The 26579-nt window shown below is 42.4% G+C and overlaps 1 protein-coding gene across 1 annotated transcript; it reads left to right on the top strand.

Moving 5' to 3' along the window:
• The first annotated feature begins 16712 nt into the window (after nucleotides 1-16712).
• LOC120033693 (zinc finger protein 184-like) lies at nucleotides 16713-25645 on the top strand. Its single transcript, XM_038980127.1, has 2 exons — nucleotides 16713-17139; nucleotides 22443-25645. Exons 1-2 carry the CDS (start codon nucleotides 16860-16862, stop codon nucleotides 23390-23392), a joined length of 1230 nt encoding a protein of 409 aa, XP_038836055.1. The 5' UTR covers nucleotides 16713-16859; the 3' UTR covers nucleotides 23393-25645.
• The last annotated feature ends 934 nt before the right edge of the window (nucleotides 25646-26579 follow it).

Below are 26579 nucleotides of genomic sequence, written 5' to 3' on the forward strand. Positions count from 1 at the left end.
GTATCTAACAGTTAAAAAAAAGGCACCAATTCGGGAAAGTTGTAATGCTGGGGAGTTACCGCTGTTCTGATATCCAAAAGTACTTTCCGGCTGTATGTAATAACACAAAACGTTCTGGGCCAGTAATGTAAGAAATAACACACACACAAAAAAATACCGCAAAGTTACTTAGCTAGAAGCAAAGCTGCCATGTCTGTCGGCACCATCTATGCATAACTACTAAAGGCCATAATCAGGACATATTCTGCTTAACCTGTCATTTTCCATTCTGTATTGGCTGTAACTTTTCATTTAAGTGTGAAGCTGTATTTTTCCACTGAGAATAGAACTTGTATTGTTAATTGCGTAGCCCGTCTCTTCCAGAAACCATTGTGTGTGTGTGTGTTTCATTGTTCAGTATCACCCATCGTCTATAATGATGCATGTATGTCTCATTCAGAATTAATATTCTTGCCACTCCGAAGAATAATTTGCGTTTGAGCCATTTGCCATTTTAGCAGTTGTATCTTGAAGAGGTTGCTGACTTTGTGCAGAGTGATCTCCCAGTAGGCCTCTACTGTTTGCAACATTAAATAGTTTTTCTGAACATGATGACTGCCATCTGACTTGTCTCTTTTCACACTGAAAATCTTCATTGGAGCCTTTAAGGCCATGATACACTTGGAATTTGTGGAGGTAATGTTGCCACTGTATCATGGGCTTAAGAGTACACATGGAGAGAAACATGACTGTGTCCTGTGTGGGGGAAGGGCATCACAGAAGATTGAGGCACATTTTGTAACTTCCACCTGTTAGTGGAGACATGCCACAGTTCTTAATTTAAGAAGTATCTAATCGGATTACAATATTTTTGTAATCAGATTAGTTTTGAATGTGTTGAAGTCTGTCCAGTGTTTTGGCGGGGAGTCGGTAGAGAATGGCGTTGCAGTAGTCCAGGCCAGATAAAACAAATCCAGGCCAGATAAAACAAAAGGTGTGAATGAGGGTTTCAGCAAGAGAGGGTCTCAGTCGTGAAATGTTTTTGAGGTGGAAGAAGGCTGACTTGGTGATTTACTTCCCAAAAGATTCAATCAATATCATGAACGAACAGCATTAGGTCAAAATGAATGAGAAATACTCTTGGACATAAAGGCAATATTATCTGGAAAGTATGCATTTTGAACGTATCAATAACATTCTGATTCTCTCATCACCCTGAGAGACATTCCAAAACAAACTGAAATCCCTGTTTTTAATAACGTGAAAACAAGACTTTGAACCAGAGCTGAAAACAAGACTTTGAACCAGAGCTGTGAGTTTCCTACAATACTCTGTACTGTTTAATAATTACATAATTCAAATCAAACTTGATTCACTTAGGAGCCGATTCACTCAGGAAATGTACGCCATTCCTAGGCATGCCTTTACTAAGCCCTTCTCAGTAGTTGGTATTCAGACTAACCTTATGTAGGTGCGCAACGAGATTTGTGGCTCCCTTGCGCGCACTGAATACATTTTGTTCAACCCCAGAAAACACACCCACTGAGTGGCAGACTGAATCGATCAGGTAATTTGTTCAATTATTTTTTTCTGTTCATGTATCTAAAGCAATCCCTTTGAATACTGTGTACCTTTAATTTGAATTTGATCGGCACAAGGCTAATCTAGCCTACGGAGAATGCGTTCAGAATATGGAGATCAATGAAAGAAAGCCATCAAAACATGAATATTTGGCTCTGTTTCAGAACCCACGGGTAGATTTAAAAACCCTCTGATATTACACATTTATCGTACGGTAAGTATTCATGAATCCTAGGTTACTTCCAGGAAAAATAGGGGTTGGAGAGCTTTTATGCTTAAAATAAAACTAAGGAGTGTACATGATTAGAAGGATATAAATTAACCCTGATTGCTCGTACTGATCATGGAACTATGTGACAATAAGGTCCAAGTCTTGCGCTGCATGTCAAGTTCAAACTATAATGATTTGGTCTGCGCTCCATTATTGTTTTATAAGCTTAGATGTCCCGATTTACACTACAATTTGTATGAGGCCTTCATGAAATAATATCCACTATTACTAGCTACCCTCCGTAACAACCACAAGAACGTGACAGCGTTTACAGAGGAAACAAATTAAGGTATTCTAAACCAAACAATGTAATGGAATTATACGAAATGCAGGGTACCAACTGAAGGGAACTAACACTAAACGTGTTAAATAAGAGTGGTTAATACTGACGGTCACTACCTATATAGCGGCGAATAACATTTGACATAAAACAAATGTAGGAAACAGGAAATGTCGTAGCATCTAATTAAAGCATCATAGAGAGCACATTTGGCGCGAATGTCAACTGTGCTCGGCTTTGCCTTGTCATCCCATTTGGCTTGCGTCTCCAAGTTTAGTCCCGAAAGTTATAAGAGCATACAATTACAATTCTTTATAAAGGCACAGCGTTCCATACTTCACAGTAGGAAAGGCGCAGAAATACCATTCATGTTGATTTGCTTCTGAGTTTGCTTCACATTTGTCTTCAGCAATCATAAAGGTAAATGTTCTTATCAGTTTATAAATTACAGTGCATGGAGAATGGTGTCATTCCTATGGGGGAAAATTAAGTATATGTTTTTCCACTTGAAACCGACAGATTGCACAACTTTATTCTTGGGATTCTCACGGTAAAGTGGTGACATTATGAGGGAATGAAGTCAAGGTCAGAATATGGGTTATCTGTAAACACACCTCCATTTCTTTGATCTCCACCCCAAACACATGCTTCAGTTCAAGGTCAGACTTCCACTGGCGTTTCCCCATGCTTCAGTTCAAGGTCAGGCTGGCACTGGCATTTCACCATGCTTCAGTTCAAGGTCAGAATACCATAGAGAGAGCAGGGAATTAAGTTCCATTTACATGTGCAACTCGGTCTGAATTACCCCAATAGAACGTTTTACAAAAGTAAATCTATCACATCTGGAGCATGTATTATCCAGAGTTTACATGACTTTTTTTTCAGTTGTCCAATCCCTGCTTTTTAATTTCCATCTTCTTATGCAGGTCAGCGTTTTTTCCCGTTATGAATCTTGTTCTGGAGGCAGCTCTGCAGAGTGGTCACTAGCTCGCACAGCCACAAAGTCATAAAATCTGATTTGACCTCAACCTTAAATTAAGACCACAGAGCAACAAAAAAAAAATCAGAATTGTTTCAATATAGCTAATTTTGACTTTGCAGCTGACCCATCTAGCGGAAATCGCTAAATATTTCCTCAAGGACAAGACTCAACCCAATAAACGTCAACCGGCTCTTCTGGCAAATCGTTGTCTAAATATGTTTTCTTCTGTTTTAGTCCTGTTCTCTTTCTTTTTGTGAACTGTATTCATATGTTTTAACAGCTGAGCCGTACGACTGAATCTTTTCCCACAGACAGAGCAGCCATATTCCTCTCCTGTGTGAGTCAGTTTGTGTATGGTTAGGTTCCCCTTGACGCTGAAGCTTTTCCCACAGTCACCACAGCTAAACGGTTCCTCTCCTATGTGAGTCAGTTTATGCTTCTTTAGCGAGTCCTTTACATTGAAACTTTTCCCAGTCACCACAGCTAAATGGTTTTACTCCCATTTAAGTCAGATTATGCATGTTTAGGGGCTGCTTGCAATTGAAGCTCTTCCCACAGTCACCACAGCTAAATGGTTTCTCCTGTGTGAGTCCGAACATGTTCGGTTAGGTTACTCTTGAGACTGAAGCTTTTCCCGCAGTCACCACAACTAAATGAGTTCTCCCCTGTGTGAGTCTGTATATGTTGGGTTAGGTTCCGAACATGTTCGGTTAGGGTACTCTTGACACTGACGCTCTTCCCACAGTCACCACAGCTAAATGATTTCTCTCTTGTGTGTCATCATGTGCTTGGAAATATCTACTTGGAAGGTCTTGCCACAAAAGGGGCAGGGGCAGGTTTTCCCATTGTGACACAGTCTGACATGGGGCCTTCAGTTTACAGGTAGAGTTGTAGCATTCACTGAGTCACATGCATCTGCAGGTCAGATTTTAGAGCAAACATTTCACCACAGTCACGGCAGCGGAGAGTTTTTATAGCTGTGGTGCTGGGTTTGGAACAGTGTTTCTCCAATGGTGGGCTGGGATCTAATGTTGGGCTGCTGTCGAGTCCCATTGGGTCGCTGCTTTCGGCTGTGCTGGTGCTGGATGCATTGTTTTGATTATTTGGAGGGTCACAGGGAATGCTGAGAGCCTTAAGCGGAGTCACAGTGCCAAAAGGTGTGAGATTCATTTGTTTAGGGTCACACTCTCTGTTCTCCTGTCTGGATTTGAGGAGGAATGAAGGACTGAAGTGGTTCCTCCTGATCACATTCACTTGTCACACAGGGAGGAGCGAATATGGATTCTTTGGTATCAAAGAGTTATTGAAGTGGTTCTTCCTCCTGACTGGTCCCGACTTCCTCCTCTTTAATCTGTGTGGGCTCAGTTTTCTCCTGCCCCAGACTAAGGCTCCGCTCCTGCTCACAGTGCTCAGGGAGAACCTCCTCTTCAGAGACAGCAAGAGAGAGCTGCAGGGAGTCTGGAGGGAAGGAGAAGGGGAGTAGAGGTTATGCAGTCTTTACACATCAAGGTTGGGGTGAATTCGAATTAAAAGTAGAAATCTGCAGTTCAAACAATAACAAAGTGGACACACTGCCATTGTTTTGGTAAAGAGCTGAGGGATGGGCCTGGAGAAATGTAAGCGCTGTCAAATTCAGACAGTTATGGGTGCAAGGATTGACCAGCTATGATATCCAAATTATAGTTTTAACCATGTTTTAAGGCTATACTGTTTTTGATAACAGTCACATTGTGTAGAAACACTGTGGTAAAACAAGCTTATATTTGGGGTTCTGATGGGGTACGACAGTTGAAGTAAGCTAATGAAGCATTATATTAGGGTTAGTTATATTCTTCAAGAGTTAATGGGTATATACACTGAGTGTACAAAACATTAGGAATACTTTCGTAATATTGAGTTGCAGAACAGCCTCAATTCGAAAGGGCGTGAACTCTACAAGGTGTTGAAAGCATTCCATAGGAATGCTGGCCCAATGCTTCCAACAGTTGTGTCAAGTTGGCTGGATGTCCTTTGGCTGGATGTCCACACGGGAAACTGTTGAGTGTGAAAAGCCCAGCAACGTTGCAGTTTGACACAAACCAGTGCACCTGGCACCTACTACCCCGTTCAAAGGCACTTAAAAGTGTTGTCTTGCCCATTCACCATCAATGGCACACATACACAATCCATGTCTCAAATATCTTTCTTTAACCAGTCTCCTCCCCTTCATCTACACTGAATGAAGTGGATTTAACAAGTCACACCAATAAGGGATCATAACTTTCATCTGGTCAATCTATGTCATGGAAAGGTGTATAATTTACGTGTTCCTAATGTTTTGTTTTGTATAATCGGTCTATAATTAATTTAAAATAAATAAAAATGACCCCTTTAAGACAGTAAATTCCAATTCAATAATTTGAAACCCGTAAGCTATTTTTGATAACTTCTCAAAAATCTATTTCAAAAGTTTTGACTGTCAAAACATACGATTCATCTGTAAAACTAATTAGACAATTGTTTGCAACACACAAAAAATGGACAAGGAAGCATGTTTTAATTAAGCAATATGGCACAAGAGGCAGTGCTATATAATGAATACAGTCAAAGGCAAATGGCGTTGTTCGGCCCGACGCGAAGCAGTCATTATATAGCATTATATATATCATGTAATCATTATATAGCACTGACTCGCATGCCTCATTGCTTTTATAAAACGATTACCAACATATTGTCCAGGTTGTTCATGTTACAGACGTGGGCGTGTCAGTCGCATTTTCGTTTGTTTTAGCTTTTCTTCTATTGGCATTTACTTGGATATATCCATAATAACGAAGTTGATGTGTGATTTCGCCTGGCTCAGAAAGAATGTCTGAACACGTCACTTTTTTTGGCACATTTGTACCATATTTGAAATGCAAGAGAAAGGACAATGAATTATTCTAGCACAGGCGCAATTTAGACTTTGTCCACTAGATAGCAGCACTGTATGTGCAAAGTTTTGGAGTGATTCAAATGGATCTCCCAGAAATAGATCATTGTTGATACAAGACAAAAAACTGATGTAGAAGCCAATACGAGAAATAACTTGCAATATTGGTAGTACAATGGGGCACCCAGAGGCAGACTTAGTGATTTGGAGGCGCCAGGCAGAGGCCAGTTTGAGCCCTCCTATATACTATAATGGGTTTTATAGTAAGATGTAATTTAACTATAAAAATGTATTACCTTTTAATGTGCCGTGAACACAACCTGTCATGATGTTTTCATCTGATTGTCAAGCAAATCACTTCAAAAAGTAGGTTACCTTCACATGTTCATGCAAAATAATTACAGCATCCTCCAACTTTTCTTCAATTCGCATGTGGCTGAAACTATATCACTGGAGAAAGCATCCGAGCGAGTGAAACAGCGCCCCTCTATCTTACTATATGTAACCCATGTATCTGATGCTGTCTGGCCAAAAAGAGTATGACATGCCATACTTTTTGACCAGACAGCATCAGATACATTGGCTACACACACTGACGACGATGGCAGAATTATCAGCAGCACCTGTCTTTTTACAAAAGGTCAATTACTTTTTTTTCAAAATTCATTACATGTTAAAATTTTAAATCAAATTTAGTTAAACTTAAAAAAGAACAATAAAAAATTTAAAAAATCTATCGATAAACAATTACCAAAAAACAAATGCATTCGTTCAAATAACATGTAACAATCATCAGTCTGTCAGTCAGTCATGGTTGGTCTGGTGGAGTGGTTGGCGGTGTGTTTGTGTCTTTGTGTGGGGGGAGGGGTGGGGTCTGAGCTGGCAGTTGCTGGATGAAGGTGGTAGTTGTAGGACGGTGCAGTGTCCAGGGTTTGTGCTAGTGTTGGGGCTGGTACCGGGAAACTTGGGTTGGTGTTGAGGCCTGGTTGGAGATCGTGCTGTTACCAGGAATGAAAAACCATAGGTTGGTGCTGGGTCTGGGACTGTGGGCATGGGAGAGAACAGGAACCATGAACCGGGAACTTGGGCTGGTGAACCGGGAACCGGGAACACCATGAACCGGAAACATTTCTGCTAATTTCTTAAAAATGAAAAACTGAAATATCACATTTACTTAAGTATTCATACCCTTTACTCAGTACTTTGTTGAGGCACTTTTGGCAGCGATTACAGTCTCGAGTCTTCTTGGGTATGATACTACAAGCTTGGCACACCTATATTTGGGGAGTTTCTCCCATTCTTCTCTGCAAATCTTCTCACGCTCTGTCAGGTTGGATGGGGAGCGTTGCTGCACAGCTATTTTCAGGTCTCTCCAGAGATGTTTGATCGGGTTCAAGTCCGGGCTCTTAGTGTTTTCGCTATTGTGTGTCGATTCTGTATTGTGTGTAGATTGCTGAGGAAATTGTTTTATTTAATCAATTTTAGAACAAGGCTGTAACGTAACAAAATGTGGAAAAAGTCAAGGCACTGGTGGGGGGGTCCCAGGAATAGGGCACAGTGTAGTCGATGGTGCTGAGTCTGAGGGTTTGGAGGATGGGGTTGGCAAAGTACCGTTTGAAGTAGCTGGCTTCCCTGTCTGTCTTGTGGATGTTGGTGACCAAGTTGGATAGTCCCTGTGCCCTAATGATGTTAAGGATGTCTGGGACCCCCTTCCCCCCGTTCTCACCTGCTTTGTACAGGGTGCTGCGCTTGAGTCGCTCCATCTGGCTCCCCCAGACAAAGGTGAACATCATGCGTTCTATCTTCTTGCTGTTTGCTCTGTCTGGGGGAAAAACCCTGAATGGGGAGATCGATTGCCTTCAAGAGCAGGATCTTACCCGTCATTGTGAGGGACCGAGCGCTCTATTCGCAGAGTTTCTGTTGGACATGGCGGATGGTCTCCTCCCAGCTGACGGAGCCACCTCCATCCCTCTGGAAAGTGACCCCAAGCACTTACATTTACATTTAAGTCATTTAGCAGACGCTCTTATCCAGAGCGACTTACAAATTGGTGCATTCACCTTATGATATCCAGTGGAACAACCACTTTACAATAGTGCATCTAAATCTTTTAAGGGGGGGGGGGGGGGGGGGGGGGTTAGAAGGATTACTTTATCCTATCCTAGGTATTCCTTAAAGAGGTGGGGTTTCAGGTGTCTCCGGAAGGTGGTGATTGACTCCGCTGACCTGGCGTCGTGAGGGAGTTTGTTCCACCATTGGGGTGCCAGAGCAGCGAACAGTTTTGACTGGGCTGAGCGGGAACTGTACTTCCTCAGAGGTAGGGAGGCGAGCAGGCCAGAGGTGGATGAACGCAGTGCCCTTGTTTGGGTGTAGGGCCTGATCAGAGCCTGAAGGTACGGAGGTGCCGTTCCCCTCACAGCTCCGTAGGCAAGCACCATGGTCTTGTAGCGGATGCGAGCTTCAACTGGAAGCCAGTGGAGAGAGCGGAGGAGCGGGGTGACGTGAGAGAACTTGGGAAGGTTGAACACCAGACGGGCTGCGGCGTTCTGGATGAGTTGTAGGGGTTTAATGGCACAGGCAGGGAGCCCAGCCAACAGCGAGTTGCAGTAATCCAGACGGGAGATGACAAGTGCCTGGATTAGGACCTGCGCCGCTTCCTGTGTGAGGCAGGGTCGTACTCTGCGAATGTTGTAGAGCATGAACCTACAGGAACGGGTCACCGCCTTGATGTTAGTTGAGAACGACAGGGTGTTGTCCAGGATCACGCCAAGGTTCTTAGCACTCTGGGAGGAGGACACAATGGAGTTGTCAACCGTGATGGCGAGATCATGGAACGGGCAGTCCTTCCCCGGGAGGAAGAGCAGCTCCGTCTTGCCGAGGTTCAGCTTGAGGTGGTGATCCGTCATCCACACTGATATGTCTGCCAGACATGCAGAGATGCGATTCGCCACCTGGTTATCAGAAGGGGGAAAGGAGAAGATTAATTGTGTGTCGTCTGCATAGCAATGATAGGAGAGACCATGTAAGGATATGACAGAGCCAAGTGACTTGGAGTATAGCGAGAATAGGAGAGTGCCTAGAACAGAGCCCTGGGGGACACCAGTGGTGAGAGCACGTGGTGCGGAGACAGATTCTCGCCACGCCACCTGGTAGGAGCGACCTGTCAGGTAGGACGCAATCCAAGCGTGGGCCGCGCCGGAGATGCCCAACTCGGAGAGGGTGGAGAGGAGGATCTGATGGTTCACAGTATCAAAGGCAGCCGATAGGTCTAGAAGGATGAGAGCAGAGGAGAGAGAGTTAGCTTTAGCAGTGCGGAGCGCCTCCGTGACACAGAGAAGAGCAGTCTCAGTTGAATGACTAGTCTTGAAGCCTGACTGATTTGGATCAAGAAGGTCATTCTGAAAGAGATAGCAGGAGAGCTGGCCAAGGATGGCACGTTCAAGAGTTTTGGAGAGAAAAGAAAACAGGGATACTGGTCTGTAGTTGTTGAGATCGGAGGGATCGAGTGTAGGTTTTTTCAGATGTGGTGCAACTCTCGCTCTCTTGAAGACGGAAGGGACGTAGCTAGCAGTCAAGGATGAGTTGATGAGCGAGGTGAGGTAAGGGAGAAGGTCTCCGGAAATGGTCTGGAGAAGAGAGGAGGGGATAGGGTCAATCGGGCAGGTTGTTGGGCGGCCGGCCGTCACAAGACGCGAGATTTCATCTGGAGAGAGAGGGGAGAAAGAGGTCAAAGCACAGGGTAGGGCAGTGTGAGCAGAACCAGCGGTGTCGTTTGACTTAGCAAACGAGGATCGGATGTCGTCGACCTTCTTTTCAAAATGGTTGACGAAGTCATCCGCAGAGAGGGAGGAGGGGGGGGGATGGGGAGGAGGATTCAGGAGGGAGGAGAAGGTGGCAAAGAGCTTCCTAGGGTTAGAGGCAGATGCTTGGAATTTAGAGTGGTAGAAAGTGGCTTTAGCAGCAGAGACAGAAGAGGAAAATGTAGAGAGGAGGGAGTGAAAGGATGCCAGGTCCGCAGGGAGGCGAGTTTTCCTCCATTTCCGCTCGGCTGCCCGGAGCCCTGTTCTGTGAGCTCGCAATGAGTCGTCGAGCCACGGAGCAGGAGGGGAGGACCGAGCCGGCCTGGAGGATAGGGGACATAGAGAGTCAAAGGATGCAGAAAGGGAGGAGAGGAGGGTTGAGGAGGCAGAATCAGGAGATAGGTTGGAGAAGGTTTGAGCAGAGGGAAGAGATGATAGGATGGAAGAGGAGAGAGTAGCGGGGGAGAGAGAGCGAAGGTTGGGACGGCGCGATACCATCCGAGTAGGGGCAGAGTGGGAAGTGTTGGATGAGAGCGAGAGGGAAAAGGATACAAGGTAGTGGTCGGAGACTTGGAGGGGAGTTGCAATGAGATTAGTGGAAGAACAGCATCTAGTAAAGATGAGGTCAAGCGTATTGCCTGCCTTGTGAGTAGGGGGGGAAGGTGAGAGGGTGAGGTCAAAAGAGGAGAGGAGTGGAAAGGAGGAGGCAGAGAGGAATGAGTCAAAGGTAGACGTGGGGAGGTTAAAGTCACCCAGAACTGTGAGAGGTGAGCCATCCTCAGGAAAGGAACTTATCAAGGCGTCAAGCTCATTGATGAACTCTCCAAGGGAACCTGGAGGGCGATAAATGATAAGGATGTTAAGCTTGAAAGGGCTGGTAACTGTGACAGCATGGAATTCAAAGGAGGCGATAGACAGATGGGTCAGGGGAGAAAGAGAGAATGTCCACTTGGGAGAGATGAGGATCCCAGTGCCACCACCCCGCTGACCAGAAGCTCTCGGGGTGTGCGAGAACACGTGGGCAGACGAGGAGAGAGCAGTAGGAGTAGCAGTGTTATCTGTGGTAATCCATGTTTCCGTCAGTGCCAAGAAGTCGAGGGACTGGAGGGAAGCATAGGCTGAGATGAACTCTGCCTTGTTGGCCGCAGATCGGCAGTTCCAGAGGCTGCCGGAGACCTGGAACTCCACGTGGGTCATGCGCGCTGGGACCACCAGGTTAGTGGCAGCGGCCACGCGGTGTGAAGCGTTTGTATGGTCTGTGCAGAGAGGGGAGAACAGGGATAGACAGACACATAGTTGACAGGCTACAGAAGAGGCTACGCTAATGCAAAGGAGATTGGAATGACAAGTGGACTACACGTCTCGAATGTTCAGAAAGTTAAGCTTACGTTGCAAAAATCTTATTGACTAAAATGATTAAAATGATACAGTACTGCTGGCTGGTGAAGTAGGCTAGCTAGCAGTGGCTGCGTTGTTGACTTTGTTTGAAAGTGTAGCTGGCTAGGTAACCTCGATAACTGGCTAGGTAACCTCGATAACCTCGATAATTACTCTAAACTACACAATATCTTAGATACAAAGACAGCAAAGACAACTATGTATCTAGCTAACACTACACTAATCAAATCGTTCCGTTGTAATGTATTATTAGTTTCTACAGTGCTGCTAGTCGGTAGAAGTTGACTAGCTAGCTAGCAGTTGTTGACTAGGTAGGAGAACGGTGGCGTGGCGACGAAAATAGCTGGCTAGCTAACCTCGATAATTACTCTAAACTACACAATATCTTAGATACAAAGACAGCAAAGACAACTATGTAGCTAGCTAACACTACACTAATCAAATCGTTCCGTTGTAATGTTCCACTTGATGTTATCTGTTTTGACAGGGAAAGAGGTTGTGAGTCCCATGCCAGTCCTATGACAGGTATAGTTCATTCGTAACCCTGTTGATGAGGGCGCAAGTGGCTGCACAGTAGTCGTTCACCACTTTTGTTGCTGTGGCGATGGAGCGACTATCTGTGCCGACGATGGTGATGTCATCCATGTATGCCGCCACTTTAAGCCTCCCCCCATGGGTCCCTGGCATCTGGTAGACAGGGATTCCTATTGTTGACCTGATCTTCTGGAGGAAAGGCTCTAGGTAGATAACGTACAGCAGTGGGGCTAAGGGGCAGCCTTGGTGTACTCCGGATCTGATGGGGAATGGGTCTCTGAGGGTGTTGTTGTTTTTTTGGAAGGGACAACATTTCTTTGGAACCATCAGGTGACGGCCTAAAAACAAAGATGTCTCAGGAACATGCTGGGAACTAAACAAGAACCTTCAGGGGACCATGACAGAAGATCCTATGTTTTAAACGTCATCAGACACAGGAATGTTTTCGCAAAGTTCCCATGAAAACATGTCTAGAATATTAATATTTTATATTCTGAGCACATGGCAACCATGTTCTGTGTATGTTTGGTGTGACGTTGGTGGAATATTCTCCTAACCCTCAGAAAACTGGATACATGAATATTCTTGCAACGTTCCCAGGAAACGTGTCTAGAACATTATCTTATATTCTGAAAAGATGGCAACCATGTTCTGTGTGATGTTGATGGAATACTCTCCTAAACATCAGAAAACTGGACACTGGAATATTCTTGCAACATTCCAATGAAACGTGTCGAGAACATTACTATTGAATATTCTGAGAACATGGTAACCACGTTCTGGGTAAGGTCTGTTTGAATGGTCTCTTAGAAACAGTCCTTGCACATCACTGGATCATTCCTATGAAAACGTTAGGTAATGATCTAATGAGAATCTTAAGGAAATGTAGTCTAAAGTTGTGGGAACGTTTGTTGTTAGCTGGGTATTTCCTTGAGATTCAATTGGCACATGCATTTGTGCTGAGTTGCCATCTTCGAGCACCAGCATTGAGCAAACAGTTGGTGGTTGTATTTGATTAACGTTTATTGAAAAAGTTTGGATTTCAGGAAACAATGAACTACAGAGGACAAATATAGGTACAAGGCAAGCGTTTCATAATTTACATTTTTTAAAGTATTGACCTTAGGCTAATCAATGTAGTCGGAGCTGAATTCCACAAAGCCTGGTCTCTGCTCAACTCCGTTGTTGGGAGTTCATCAGAAACGTCATTCACCATGGAGTTGAGTTTAGTCATCTATATAATGCGCTTCCCAATTTAGTTAGTGTCTGAGCTTGACGTGAATTTATTAACCTGTTTGGGCTGCAGGGGCAGTATTGAGTAACCAGATAAAAGGTGCCCATTTCAAACGGCCTCGTACTCAATTCTTGCTCGTACAATATGCATATTATTATTACTATTGGATAGAAAACACTCTCTAGTTTCTAAAACCGTTTGAATTATATCTGTGAGTCAAACAGAACTCATTTGGCACAAACTTCCTGACCAGGAAGTGGAAAGTCTGAAATCGAGGCTCTGTTCTACTTCCTGCCTATAAATGGGCATGATACGTATGAGTATACATGCACGTCATACACCTTCCCCTGGATGTCAAGAGGCGGTGAGAGAAGAAATTTAGTGTTTATCTTGGTCTGAAGTGGAATACAAGCTCTTTGTATGACGTGTCCCCCATTTCCGGTTTTCTGGAGAGCGCGAGGTGGTACCTGGATTTGCCTTCTGTTTAGCTGCCGTTATAGGCGACTACTATCTCCGGCTTTGATTTTATTTGATACATGTGACCATATCATCGTAAAGTATGTTTTTTCAATATAGTTTAATCAGATTATTGAAATTTTTTCGGGAGTTTTGCCGTGTTCCGTTCTCTGACTTTGTTGACGATGGAGAGATCCGTGCCACTTGGCTAGTGTGCTTGCTAATTCAAGAGGGAAAATGGACGTTCTAAATCCAAACAACGATTGTTCTGGACAAAGGACCCCTTGTCCAACATTCTGATGGAAGATCAGCAAAAGTAAGAAACATTTTATGATGCTATTTCATATATCTGTCGTAGATGTGAACTAGTCGTCGGCGCCCAAGTTTTGGGTACTCTAGCTATACCGAAGCTGGATGTCGTAATGAAGTTATTTTTTAGAATTCTAACACGGCGATTTCATTAAGAACTAATGGATCTATCATTTCCTATACAACATGTATTTTTTAGTTATGTTTATGAATAGCTATTTGGTCAGAATATGTGTGTCAGAAAAAGTGTTAGAAAAATATCCGAACGTTGTGGGAAATAGTAGCTACGTTAGCACATTGTATAACCACTGATTTCAGCTCTAAATATGCACATTTTCGAACAAAACATAAGTGTATGTATAACCTGATGTTATAGGACTGTCATCTGATGAAGAATATCAAGGTTAGTCAAAAATTATATATCTTTTACTGGTTTGTCACGATCGCTAACTTTTACTGCTGGGAAATGGCTTGTATTTTTGGCTATTGTGGTAAGCTTATATATCGCTATATTGTGTTTTCGCTGTAAAACACTTAATAAATCGGAAATATTGGCTGGAATCACAAGATGCCTGTCTTTCATTTGCTGTACACTATGTATTTTTCAGAAATGTTTTATGATGAGTAATTAGGTATTTGACGTTGGTGTCTGTAATTATTATGGCTGCTTTCGGTGCAATTTCTGATTGTAGCTGCAATGTAAACTATGATTTATACCTGAAATATGCACATTTCTCGAACAAAACATAGATTTATTGTATAACATGTTATAAGACTGTCATCTGATGAAGTTGTTTGTTGGTTAGTTTGGTTGGTTCTTGGTTAGTTAGGTTGGCTTTGTGCATGCTACCTGTGCTGTGAAAAATGTCTGTCCTTTTTTGTATTTGGTGGTGAGCTAACATAAATATACGTGCTGTTTTCGCTGTAAAACATTTTAAAAATCGGACATGTTGGCTGGATTCACAAGATGTGTACCTTTCATTTGCTGTATTGGACTTGTTAATGTGTTTAAGTTAAATATTTAAAAAAATATATCTTTTGAATTTCGCACCCTGCACTTGAAGTGGCTGTTGTCATAAGTGTACCGACGCCGGGCTGCAGCCATAAGAAGTTTTAATATGATAGTAAATTGTGGACTTTCAAAATGTCTTTTTTTTTGTTGGTATTTACTGATATTGACACGATGAGGGTGCTCAACCTTTTTTGTGTGTGTACACGCACGCGTCTCAACTCCCCCTTCTCCTTTCAGTAACACTACAACGAACTGGGCGCCAGCCTGGCCTCCGCCAGCTCCTCTTCTGAGGATTGTTACCTGCAACAGATAACAAGAACAGCCAGCAGAGCCACTGCCTGGATCGCTGGATTCAACCTCCAGGTGAGAGAAAGGGTCCCCTGACAACGTGACGTGAGCAGAACGTTTTTGGTCCCAGAGTTTTTCACTCGTGTCACATGGTCAGGAAAAACTCTTGGGTCTAAGCAAAAATAGTTCTGATACTTTACTCAGCAGCTAGGCATGATATCAGATCTGTTAGTGGTAAGGGACAGCAGTGCAGCTGTAAGTAGCCTAGTGGTTAAGAACGGACATTTAAGAGCGTTTGGCCAGTAACGGCAACTGAAAGGTTGCTGGTTCGAAACCCCGAGCTAAATAAGTGAAAAAAACTGCCATTGTGCATTTGAGCAAGGCACTTAACCCTAATTTCTCCTGTAAGTCATCTGTTATTTATTTTTTTATTTTTTTTACTACAACAGCTGGTACAGCCAGAGCACTGCAACCAGCAACTACTTTATTTATTTAACCTTTACTTGTGTTACCATGAAAATGAATGGCAGGTAGCCTGGTCTCAGAACTGTATGACGGATTAAAATATGGCAGATAAAACTACTAAAATGGCACATTTTGGTTTTTCCTTTTGTAGTGGGCCAGGGCTTGAGGAACCTCACACGTGGCACACAATACCCATTCATTTGAGCATGTTAGACCATAAAATGCTTCACAATGTTGACTATCTTGTTAGCAACACACAATTCAGTACATGAAGATTTCTCACTGCTTTGAACATTTGCATTATTTTACTGCAAACTGTAAGTTACTTTAAATAAGTGTTCGCCAACGGGTTAAATGTGTTGTAATTTCTATAAAAATGTATTTCTATGTACTTAAACTGGTATTATTGTTTTCAAGTAAAACACTTTTTTTTTTTAAAGTATATACAGTATATATATATATATATGACATTGTATGGGCTAGTACTTTCAGGAAGATAACAGTATTGTCTACGATCATCTATGGCCTTTGAAAGGGATAATATGACAACAAAAAACATTGGATATGGTGCTTTTGGTTGACAGCATAAAATGGGATGAGAAAAGATTTAAGATGAGAACAGAAAGTCTGTAGAATCCACCATTTATTTATTGAGCCTCAATTTACCTGTTTACTGAGACATGTCTCAGGCTCGGCTAAGGCTCTGTTAAATACAGTAAAGGGTGTAGACTGGATATAAGGGTGTGTTTAGATGAGAAATTTTGCATGGAATGTTTTTACAGCCTTATTTGGATAAGAGGGTTTCCAGTAAGTGATGGTGTAAAAAAGACTGACCATATTCTATATCTATGGTAAAAACAATAAGCATATGTACTAGAAATTAACAATATTAATAATGTTTTTCTTAAGATCTTGAGACTAATACAACCTCATAGTTTGTCTGAGGTTAAGATTATTCCAGTGCTAAATCCTTTATTCAAGTTGATAACCAGTAACCATAATAAAAATCATTATTTACTCAATTATTAATCAATGATTCTGCAAACCATAGGAATAATTCCTACTGTCAGACAATACACCTAATTCAATTAGTGCTCAAAGATTTGACTCTGAGTAATGCGCCTCCTAGTCTCCACGCGGTAGGTGGCGCTTTCTAACTTTTTGTCTATCTAAAATCTGACCGGATGTGCTCCCAAGAAAGAACACAGTTATCAAAGATGGCGAAACATTGATAACAAGAAGCCATATGTTCTTTACAAATATGACTATTTCGTGAATAAGCTGCTGCAAAAAAAAACGTTTGGAATCATCATAGCTAGCTAAGTAATTGTGACCGGTTAAAAAAAACAAGGGCTGAAAATGTCGGAGACGAGTGTTTTGCATCAACGGATAAGCTCCGTCATGGACATTCTAACCTCCGCTGCCATGACAGAGATTTGCAAGTTAGTAGAGGATTGCTGTGGAGCGTTAAGTGTAGAAGTCTTTCAAAGCAAAGAGCAAATCAAAATGCTAGAGAAGCAACTCAGCCTGACCAAGTCGAGGTACAGGTCGGTGAGTGGCAAAGAAGGACAGACGCTTGTTACCAGTGGTTCGAGAACCAACAGTCCTTCCGGCAATTCCCCCGCGGCTGATGATGAAGGTGGGCAATCGATTTGTAACTGTCTTTAGGGTTGCCAGGTTGTTAAACGGGTGGGCCTAATCCTGAATGCTGATGGGTTAAATCTGCATTCCAGCCGTTGTCTATTTAAGCAATACGGCCTGAGGGGTGTGGTATATGGCTAATATACCACGTGTAAGGGCTGTTCTTGAACACTCAACCCGGAGTGCCTGGATACAGCCCATAACCGTGTTGTATTGGCCATATACCACAAACCCCTGAGGTGCCTTATTGCTATTATAAACTGGTTACCAAGGCAATTAGAGCAGTAACGATACATATTTTGTCATACCTGTGGTATAGGTCTGATGTATCACGGCTGTCAGCCAATCAGCATTCAGGGCTCGAACCGCCCTGTTGCCACAGGCATTTTAACGTCATAGATTTAGCCAATTTACTCTGTTCCATCTGACTGTGCGATCCACTGTCTCATCAGCCCAGCCAGGCAATTTATAAACTTGGATCTCCACTATAAAAAGCATCTAGACATTATCTCACATTTCTTTTAGACTAACATTTTGTTTTCAACAGGGGAGATTTGTGTATATACCTTGCTGTCTGTTTCTCGACATTTGCAAAATTGTTTCAATATTCAAATTCGATCTCCTGCTGTCCCATAGTAATGAACGTGTCGGGACGAGACAGACAGGCAGGCAGTGTTTCTCAGCCAGTCGAAATCATGAATCAACTGGCATAATTTTTATAAATATATATTTAAAAAATGAATGAAAAAATATAAAACGAAACGAAGTGCAGCTAGTTTGCAGTCTTTCCAGCTTCAGTTTGAAGTGCTTGTGTTAGCTGTGTTGTTGGCTAGCTCCTCTGATCAAGTGTCCTGACAAGTGAGCACATTTTCTATGCCAGGCAAATTGTGCCTCATTAGCTCGTTATGGATGTATCCAAATAAATGTCACTAGAAAACAGCTTATGCAAATGCGGCTACGTTGCTGTTGTTCTGGCTGTACTTTTTGACGTGACTGTAAATTATCCTTAGTTGGCTAGCTAGAAAGTAAGGGATAAGAACATATACAATGAAACATTTAGAACAAACAACTGGGTCACGTCCATAGATACAGAACAAAAAGACTGATTGACTGGGTCGTGTCTCTAGCAACCGAACCAATAGAACGAACAACTGCCCCCGGCTTGGATAGCAACCCTAGATTTGTGTCGTCGGGACTATATCTTGTGGAAAGATGAAATAGTATGAATAAATTGATCAAAATAACGTTTTAACGTAAATGTCAGTCATTATTTCAATATGTTGGTAACCTGTTGTATAAAAGTGATAATTCCCTCAAAGCTGGTGTTTGGAGGATATATTGTCACGGTTTGCAACACATAAGAAAAATCTCATGGCCGCCGCAGTGCAATTTAGAAGTAGCCCAAAGACGCGTGACCAATACATTTTCACCTGCGACATCATTTTCTAAGTAGCCAAATTTGACAGGAAAACTACTGACATGTCAACCCTTTCTTCTTCGGTGTTTAACGGCAGTTGGCATCCAGTGTTTATGGTGCATTACCGCCACCAACTGAACTGGTGTGAAATAATTCAACTCCATTCTGTTGGGGGGGGGGGTGACAAACTGAAACAAAATTAACAAGCTCTAACTCTCAGTCCTTCAAAGTTACATAGCTCCCTCCCCAGACTCTGGGGCCTGAGAGGGTGATACTGCTCATGCTAGTCAACACGTCACATGCACACTTCTACAACACATTAGATGATCTCCTCCACAACACGGACATCTCAACTTTTCCCTTCTGCATACACTTTCCGCTTGTCCAAAAGCTTTAGGGGCTACACTGCATCACTCTTGGCACAAATGGTCTGACATGATCATTCACATATCCCAACTTCACCGAGGTAGGGAGGGACTCCGCTTAAAAAAACTAAAGGACGCGCCTCACTTTCTCTCCATTAACCACTCAATTTGCCCGACGTGCGTCAACCACTCCAGGGATATTCTTCTTTTCTTTAACGTCAACTCCCTGTGACACGCCCAATATTACCCCCTTAATTTGAGTTTTCACATTGACGGGCGCCCTGCTCAAATCCGCTCTTTCTGTTCCGCGGAAGTACAAGAAATCCAAACTAGCCCACTTCTCCTGATCCTCACAGCTTTAACTTGACCTAATACCTTTCCCACCAGTTAAATCTAATCAAATGTTATTTGTCACATGTGCCAAATACTACTACTACTACTACTACAGTGAAAGGCTTACTTACAAGCCCTTAACCAACAATGCAGTTTTAAGAAAATACCAAAAAAGGATAAGAATAACAAATAATTAAAGAGCAATTGCAGGGCTATATACAGGGGGGTACCGGTACAGTCAATGTGCGGGGGGCACCGGTGTCGAGGTGAGGTAATTATGTACATATAGGTGGAGTTATTAAAGGAGCTATGCATAGATAATAACAGAGTAGCAGTGTGTGGGGGGGGGGGGGGTCTGAGTAGCCATTTGATTAGCTGTTTGGAGTCTTATGTCACCTCTTCTCCTTTGACGTTGAGACTGGTGTTTTGCGGGTACTATCAAATGAAGCTGCCAGTTGAGGACTTGTGAGGCATCTGTTTCTCAAACTAGACACTCTAATGTACTTGTCCTCTTGCTCACTTGTGCACCGGGGCCTCCCACCTCCCACTTTCTATTCTGGTTAGAGACAGTTTGCGCTGTTCTGTGAAGGGAGTAGTACATGGCGTTGTACGAGATCTTCAGTTTCTTGGCAATTTCACGCATGGAATAGCCTTAATTTCTCGCATGGAATAGCCTTCATTTCTCAGAACAAGAATAGACTGACGAGTTTCAGAAGAAAGGTCGTTGTTTCTGGCCATTTTGAGCCTGTAATCGAACCCACAAATGTTGATGCTCCAGATACTCAACTAGTCTAAAGAAGGCCAGTTTTATTGCTTCTTTAATCAGGACAACAGTTTTCAGCTGTGCTAACATAATTGCAAAAGGGTTTTCTGATGATCAATTAGCCTTTTAAAATGATAAACTTGGATTAGCTAACACAACGTACATTGGAACACAGGAGTGATGGTTGCTGTTAATTGGCCTCTGTACGCCTATTTAGATATTCCATTAAAAATCAGCTGTTTCCAGCTACAATAGTAATTTACAACATAGTAACTTAAAACATTAACAATGTCTACAATTTGCTGTTATTTAATAGACAAAAATGAGCTTTTCTTTCAAAAACAAGGACATTTCTAAGTGACCCCCAAACTTTTGAATGGTAGTGTACATCTCTTTTCCATAAGATATGTTTGAATTTTCTAAATAATTTTCATTGGGAAAAACTTTTTTGGTTTGAACCGGTTCAGAATTGTATTTTGCTGGGTGGAACAGTGGAACGAAATGAAAATATAGTGGTTCTGTTCAGAACAAAACGATTGGGAAATAATTTTGGGTCCAACCCCTGGTTAGGATAGTTAGGAGTTTATCTGAGCCATATCTCGCGCCGGCTGTCCTGATCGTGGCATAGCACTGTTCTGACTAGAGCGAGAAGTAGTGAACATCTAGTCGGATTCTTATGGCTAGCAAGCTCCCACTGGTCCGCCACACTAGGACTGTGAAATTAGCAACATTAACAATGGGTAACAATAGTGGAATCAAATGTTCGCCTCCAAATTAAAAGTCCTGTATTGAAAACGATGCAAACGGATACAATAAATGTGCTGAACAATGTTGGAATGTCGTTACATAATTTCAACAAAAGACAAATTCCTTTATTTGACAACAAACTTTTTTTTTTGTTAATCTCACTCTGAATGCATTTGACTGTATGATTGCATACACCGTAAGTAGTCCCTCTGTCATACAGTTGCAGGCCCGTATGAGCTGCTGATGGCAGACCACTGATGTCAAGCTACCTCCATATAGCCTGAATACTAGTAATGGGGGGGGAAATGGATACAATTACACATGGGTACATTATTTGACAGATATTGGATAGTTTTGACTATTGCAATATTGTTGCGCCAGTTGGCTCTACCTTTTTTCAGCACTTTTATTTCCTTGACTGATCCAAACTTGTTTTCTCGTGGATCTGTCGTCCCTCTGCAGCAGACATATCGTGAGCAAGATGTTTGGACGGTAATAGTCACAGTATTGAATCGCGAGAATCGACTTACATATCGTATCGGCACCTAAGTATCGTGATCGTATCGTGAGGTCCCTGGCAATTCCCAGCCCTACTGACTTACCCAGCCAAACGCCACACCCACTAGTATTTCTTCTCCACGATGAGTCAGGATTTGCTTTGGTCCCAGAAACCAATGGGTTGGGCCAGATGGGGCCTACATGAATCATGAATCACAACATTGGCTTTGATTCTCTGATTGGTTGGAGATGATCCAGTCACTGAAGTGAGTTTTCGAAAACGCCCCCTCATTTTAACGTTAGCACAAAAAATTATAGGATGTCTGTTTCAGAATGTGTGGAGCTGTCAATAAATCAGTGGAATTAAATTCAGGTTTGAGACGTCAGGCAAACCTCCCTCCACAGACATTTCCAGTCAAATATCAGGTCTGATCAGGGGTTTGGGCTTTGTCCGCTCTAGGATTCTAACTCTACAATCAATAGTGCAGGTTTCATATAGCGAGAGAAATTTAAGAAGTAATTTGCAGTCAATAATAATAATTTTAAATATGAATAGAATAAGCAATATCAAATCCATGTTTATTAAGTACAACCTCTGTAGACATTCTCTCGTGGACAGACTACATAAACATAAATGATACCGCAGATGTCTTCGTACTATGGGCACTGATAGCTAACGAGCAGGAATAGTTCTGGTGCTTGGATTTTTCCTCGCTATTTTTTGGGGACAAATCACGATTGCACAGGTGGATAGCATCTTTAGAATTTCGGGAGGGGACTTTTGGCCCGTAACTTGCAAAGAGAGAGGGTGGAGCTCCTCATTCTTGTTCCGCACCTTGTTCTTTAACACGTATGGACCCAGAACTTAATCGAGCAGCGATTACTGAAGACAAAGTTGCTCGCTGTACTACCCTTGTGTTTTTTATGGATCATTAGTGTTGTTTCGACCAGTAATGAGCTATGCCCTCTCCATTATAATCATTAGAGTCAGATTGCGGCTGTTGGTATAAATGATTGACTATTATATACGCAAACTGTTTGGGCCAATCAACAACAGCACAGATGAGTGCGAAATCCTGAACATAGGCGATCTTAGACCCCATTTATCTTATGTCAGATCATCAGTACCTAGCTCATCAGCTTATAACTTCTAACTCATCTTTTCTCCTTCCCTTCAGATTTCCAGCAGTTCATTGTCTCTGAAGTGGAGTTTCCCCCTGAGCAGCAGCATTATAGGCAGGATTGGAGCCCCAGTCTGGGGCAATATAATTGGAACCCCATACAGATTAAAGAGGAACAGGAGGAATTCAGTATCATCCAGGAGAAGGAAGACTCTGTATTCTCTCCTGCCTGGGTGAAAAGTGACTATGATCAGTACCCAACTCAGTCCTCACAAACCCAAAGTGAAGAATACAAAGACACAATGGCCTTTACTGAAGAGATCAAAACAGATCCTAAGGAAGATAATTCCTCAGAGCCAACCAGTGATTCTCATCCCCAGTGCAAATTGAAGAAGACATGGACAGAAAAAGGACAAAGCTCGAACGGTGGAGAATCCCTGGATCTGAAATCACCAGTGCAAAGGAGAAGTCACACAGAAGATACATCATTTTGCTGTAGTGATTGTGGTGAATGTTTCACTCAGATGGGAACACTGGATTCTCATATGAGGACCCACATACGGGAGAAATCGTATCACTGTCAGGATTGTGACAAAGTATTCACTCGGCTTGACCGCTTCAAATTGCATAGGAAGGCCCACACAGGAGAGAAACCGCATCGCTGTGGTGAATGTGGCAAATGTTTTTCTCAAGTTGGATATCTGAACTATCACATAAAGACTCACACAGGGGAGAAACCTCATCGCTGTCATGATTGTGGCAAATGTTTCTTTCGAGTTGGTGAGCTGACACTTCATAGGAGGATTCACACAGGCGAGAAACCACATCGCTGCCTGGTCTGTGGCAAATGTTTTGCTCGTCCTAGTAATCTGAGTTCTCACATTAGGATTCACACAGGGGAGAAATCTTATAGCTGTCATCATTGTGGCAAATATTTTCGTCATAAAGGTAATCTGACAACGCATATGAGGATCCACACGAGGAAAATCACATCATTGTCGCTATAGTAGCAGACCTTTCAGCACTGGCGGTAGTCACATGAGGATAATCACATGAGCGACAAACTATATTGCTGTCAGGATTGTTGTAAATATTTCACTAATTGTTTGAATCTGAATCGGCTGGGGAGACGGAGAGGAGAGACCACATTACTGCCATGACTATAAAATATTTCACGACTGCCTTTTTTTTACATTGTGTATGAGACATTCACACGGGAGGAATCTTACAAGTGTCTGTCAAATGCTTAAGTACCAAAAGTGCATTGAATTGTCATCAGAATACACACTGAGAAGAAACTATTTAGGCTAAGTCGTGATTGCTTCAAAACAAAGCAAGGCTTAAGCAGACACATGGAGAGAATGTAGGGGAACATGACTGTGCCCTGTGTAGAGAAGGGCATCAGACAGACAAGTTACTATTGTTCATAGTTTTTAACTTGATTATATTAGTCTCCTTTTATAACTTGTCATGTGAACCCTGCCAGGCAATCACTGCACAATATCTGTCAAATAATTGGTCCAACGATAGTGATACAATTATCTTGATCTGATGAAATCCACGTTGATGCAAGCTGTTACCGAGTCTAGCTCAAATGGTCACTTAAACTGGTCCTATTGAATCCAGTAGAAACCATTAGATTCCAGTTCAGCCCACTAGACACCAGTAGCCATTCTCTACCTGAACAAACTGGATTTTCACCTAGGGAATTGATACATTGTTCATGTATGCATGTATAATACCTACTTCGGTGTGTAGTTATTGTGTTTTGCCCCCTATTGAGTACCGTCTTCCTTGTAAATCATGATAAAACATTTTATGGAAAAGTTATAGAATGATTTCTTGAAAAGAGTGGGAGCCCTGTTAAAAAAACGAAAGAAATATCAGAATTACTTCGAGGTCCGTGTGTTTTATAACTAGTATAAGATATGTTGATAATAATCATTTTAGCCTTTATTATTCATTTTACAGTTTCACGTGACATGACTAACTTTGAAATAATTACACTTGACCCGGAAGTGCTTCATTACTCTTGTAGGCTTCACGGGTGACGGAACGCAACGCGAGCTAGCCATTGGCATTATCTGAAAGATGTCTAAATTGGAGTTGTTGAGAGTGATTTTTAACCAACGATGTACAGGCGCTGCGGATGAGATATTCAGAGCCGTTGCAAAAACGATATCAGAGTACCAGGACAACGTTTATCTATCGAAAGAGGACAACCGACGTCTACAGGGGCTGCTTGACATCATCCTGAAACCTGAGATAAAGTTGTATAGAGCAGGGTTGTAACTTTTTTTCCCCCTCTGTTATTCAACATTCATTTTATAAACATTGACAATTGACAGTTTAATTCAGTTGGCAGGAAGCTAAGCAACGTTTTTTTGATGCCTAGGCTACATCTAGCAAGCTCACGCTGGGTCACTAACAGCCCGGCCTCTGCATCATTTATAGCCTGAACAACCGCTAGTGATCGCTGCAAGGTTATTATAGTTTTGTGATTTAATATTCGTTTTTTATTTTGATTAGAAATTCAGTTAGTTTTTAGACTTGATTTGCAAATTTTTATTTTGTTTGAGTTTTGATAGAAATGTTTATTTCGTTTTTATATTTAGTAGCCTGTGTGTGGGAGGCCAGGAGACATTTGTTGTTGGCCTATAGTTTTTTTTGTCATGTCACTTCTGGGCGCTGTAATATATAAGGTGATGGGCCTGGACCACAGACATAACATCTCTGTATCTGTGTCACGATGGCATCTGTGAGAGAATGGGCAGTGCCGTTGAGGCCATCTCATCTAAAAAGTCAATTTTCTTCTTCATGAGTAAAATTCATAGGGTGATAATTCCTGATGACCTGGCATCAGGACTCTAACTGAGTCATCAGGAAGGAACAGACAATGAATTGGGAAGTTAATGAAATCAAAATGGCGTAAGTCCTCAAAGACACTGCCCATGCTAACACATGCTTTTAGCCAGTAGAGGCGACTCCATGCAACGTGATGGCCGGGACATAGGTTTGGTTTCAATTATAAATCAATCCGAATGTGACTTGGATTGAAAGGATAAGCGCCTAGACTGGTGAAAGAAAACTCTTTCCCAAGTTTACACCAATCCAATGCCTTTTTAACTTTAGTTGTAAGAATAATTAAGTACCTTAACCTGACAGAGAGGAAAAAACTAATTAAGTCATGGTACATTTTACATGTTATGTTTGTAATATTAAACATGTACAGTGCATTTGGAAAGTATTCAGACCCCTTGACTTTTTCCACATTTCGTTACATTACAGCCTTATTCTAAAACAGATTAAATAATTTCACCCCCCCTCATCAATCTACACACAATACCCTATAATGACGAAGAAAAAACAGGTTAACATTTATGCAAATTATTAAAAGTAAAAAAAAAAAAAATATTACATTTACATAAGTATTCAGACCCTTTACTCAGTACTTTGTTGAAGCACCTTTTGGCAGCGATTACAGTCTCGAGTCTTCTTAGGTGTGAAGCTACAAGCTTGGCATACATGTTTTTGGGGAGTTTCTCCCATTCTTCTCTGCACAGCCTCTCAAGCTTTGTCAGGTTGGATGGAGTGCGTTCCTGCACAGCTATTTTCAGGTCTCTCCAGAGATGTTGGATTGGGTTCAAGTCTGGCCTCTGGCTGGGCCACTCAAGAACATTCAGAGACTTGTCCCGAAGCCACTCCTGTGTTGTCTTGGCTGTGTGCTTAGAGTTTTTGTCCTGTTGGAAGCTGAACCTTCGCCCCAGTTTGAGGTCCTGAGTGCTCTGGAGCAGGTTTTCATCAAAGATCTCTGTACTTTGCTCCGTTCATCTTTCCCTCGACCCTGACTAGTCTCCCAGTCCCTGCCGCTGAAAAACATCCCCACAGCATGATGCTTCCGCCACCATCGTAGGAATGATGCCAGGTTTCCTGCAGACGTGATGCTTGGCATTCAGGCCAAATAGTTCAATCTTGTATCTCATGGTCTGAAAGTCCTTTGGGTGCCTTTTTGTCAAATTCCAAGCGGGCTGTCATGTGCCTTTTACTGAGGGGTGATTTCCATCTGGCCACTCTACCATAAAGGCCTGATTGATGGAGTGTTGCAGAGATGGTTGTCCTTCTGGAAGGTTCTCCCATTTCCACAGAGGAAGTCTGGAGCTCTGTCAGAGTGACTATCGGGTTCTAGGTCGCCTC

This window comes from Salvelinus namaycush, chromosome 40, assembly GCF_016432855.1.
Source record: "Salvelinus namaycush isolate Seneca chromosome 40, SaNama_1.0, whole genome shotgun sequence".
Lineage (NCBI taxonomy): Eukaryota > Metazoa > Chordata > Actinopteri > Salmoniformes > Salmonidae > Salvelinus > Salvelinus namaycush.

Excerpts from the sequence above, each read along its gene's own strand:
- LOC120033693 (XM_038980127.1), top strand. The coding sequence starts at position 16,860 with ATGTCGGAGACGAGTGTTTTGCATCAACGGATAAGCTCCGTCATGGAC. Across the intron at positions 17,140-22,442 it reads CCCCGCGGCTGATGATGAAG|ATTTCCAGCAGTTCATTGTC; the intron begins GTGGGCAATCGA and ends CCTTCCCTTCAG.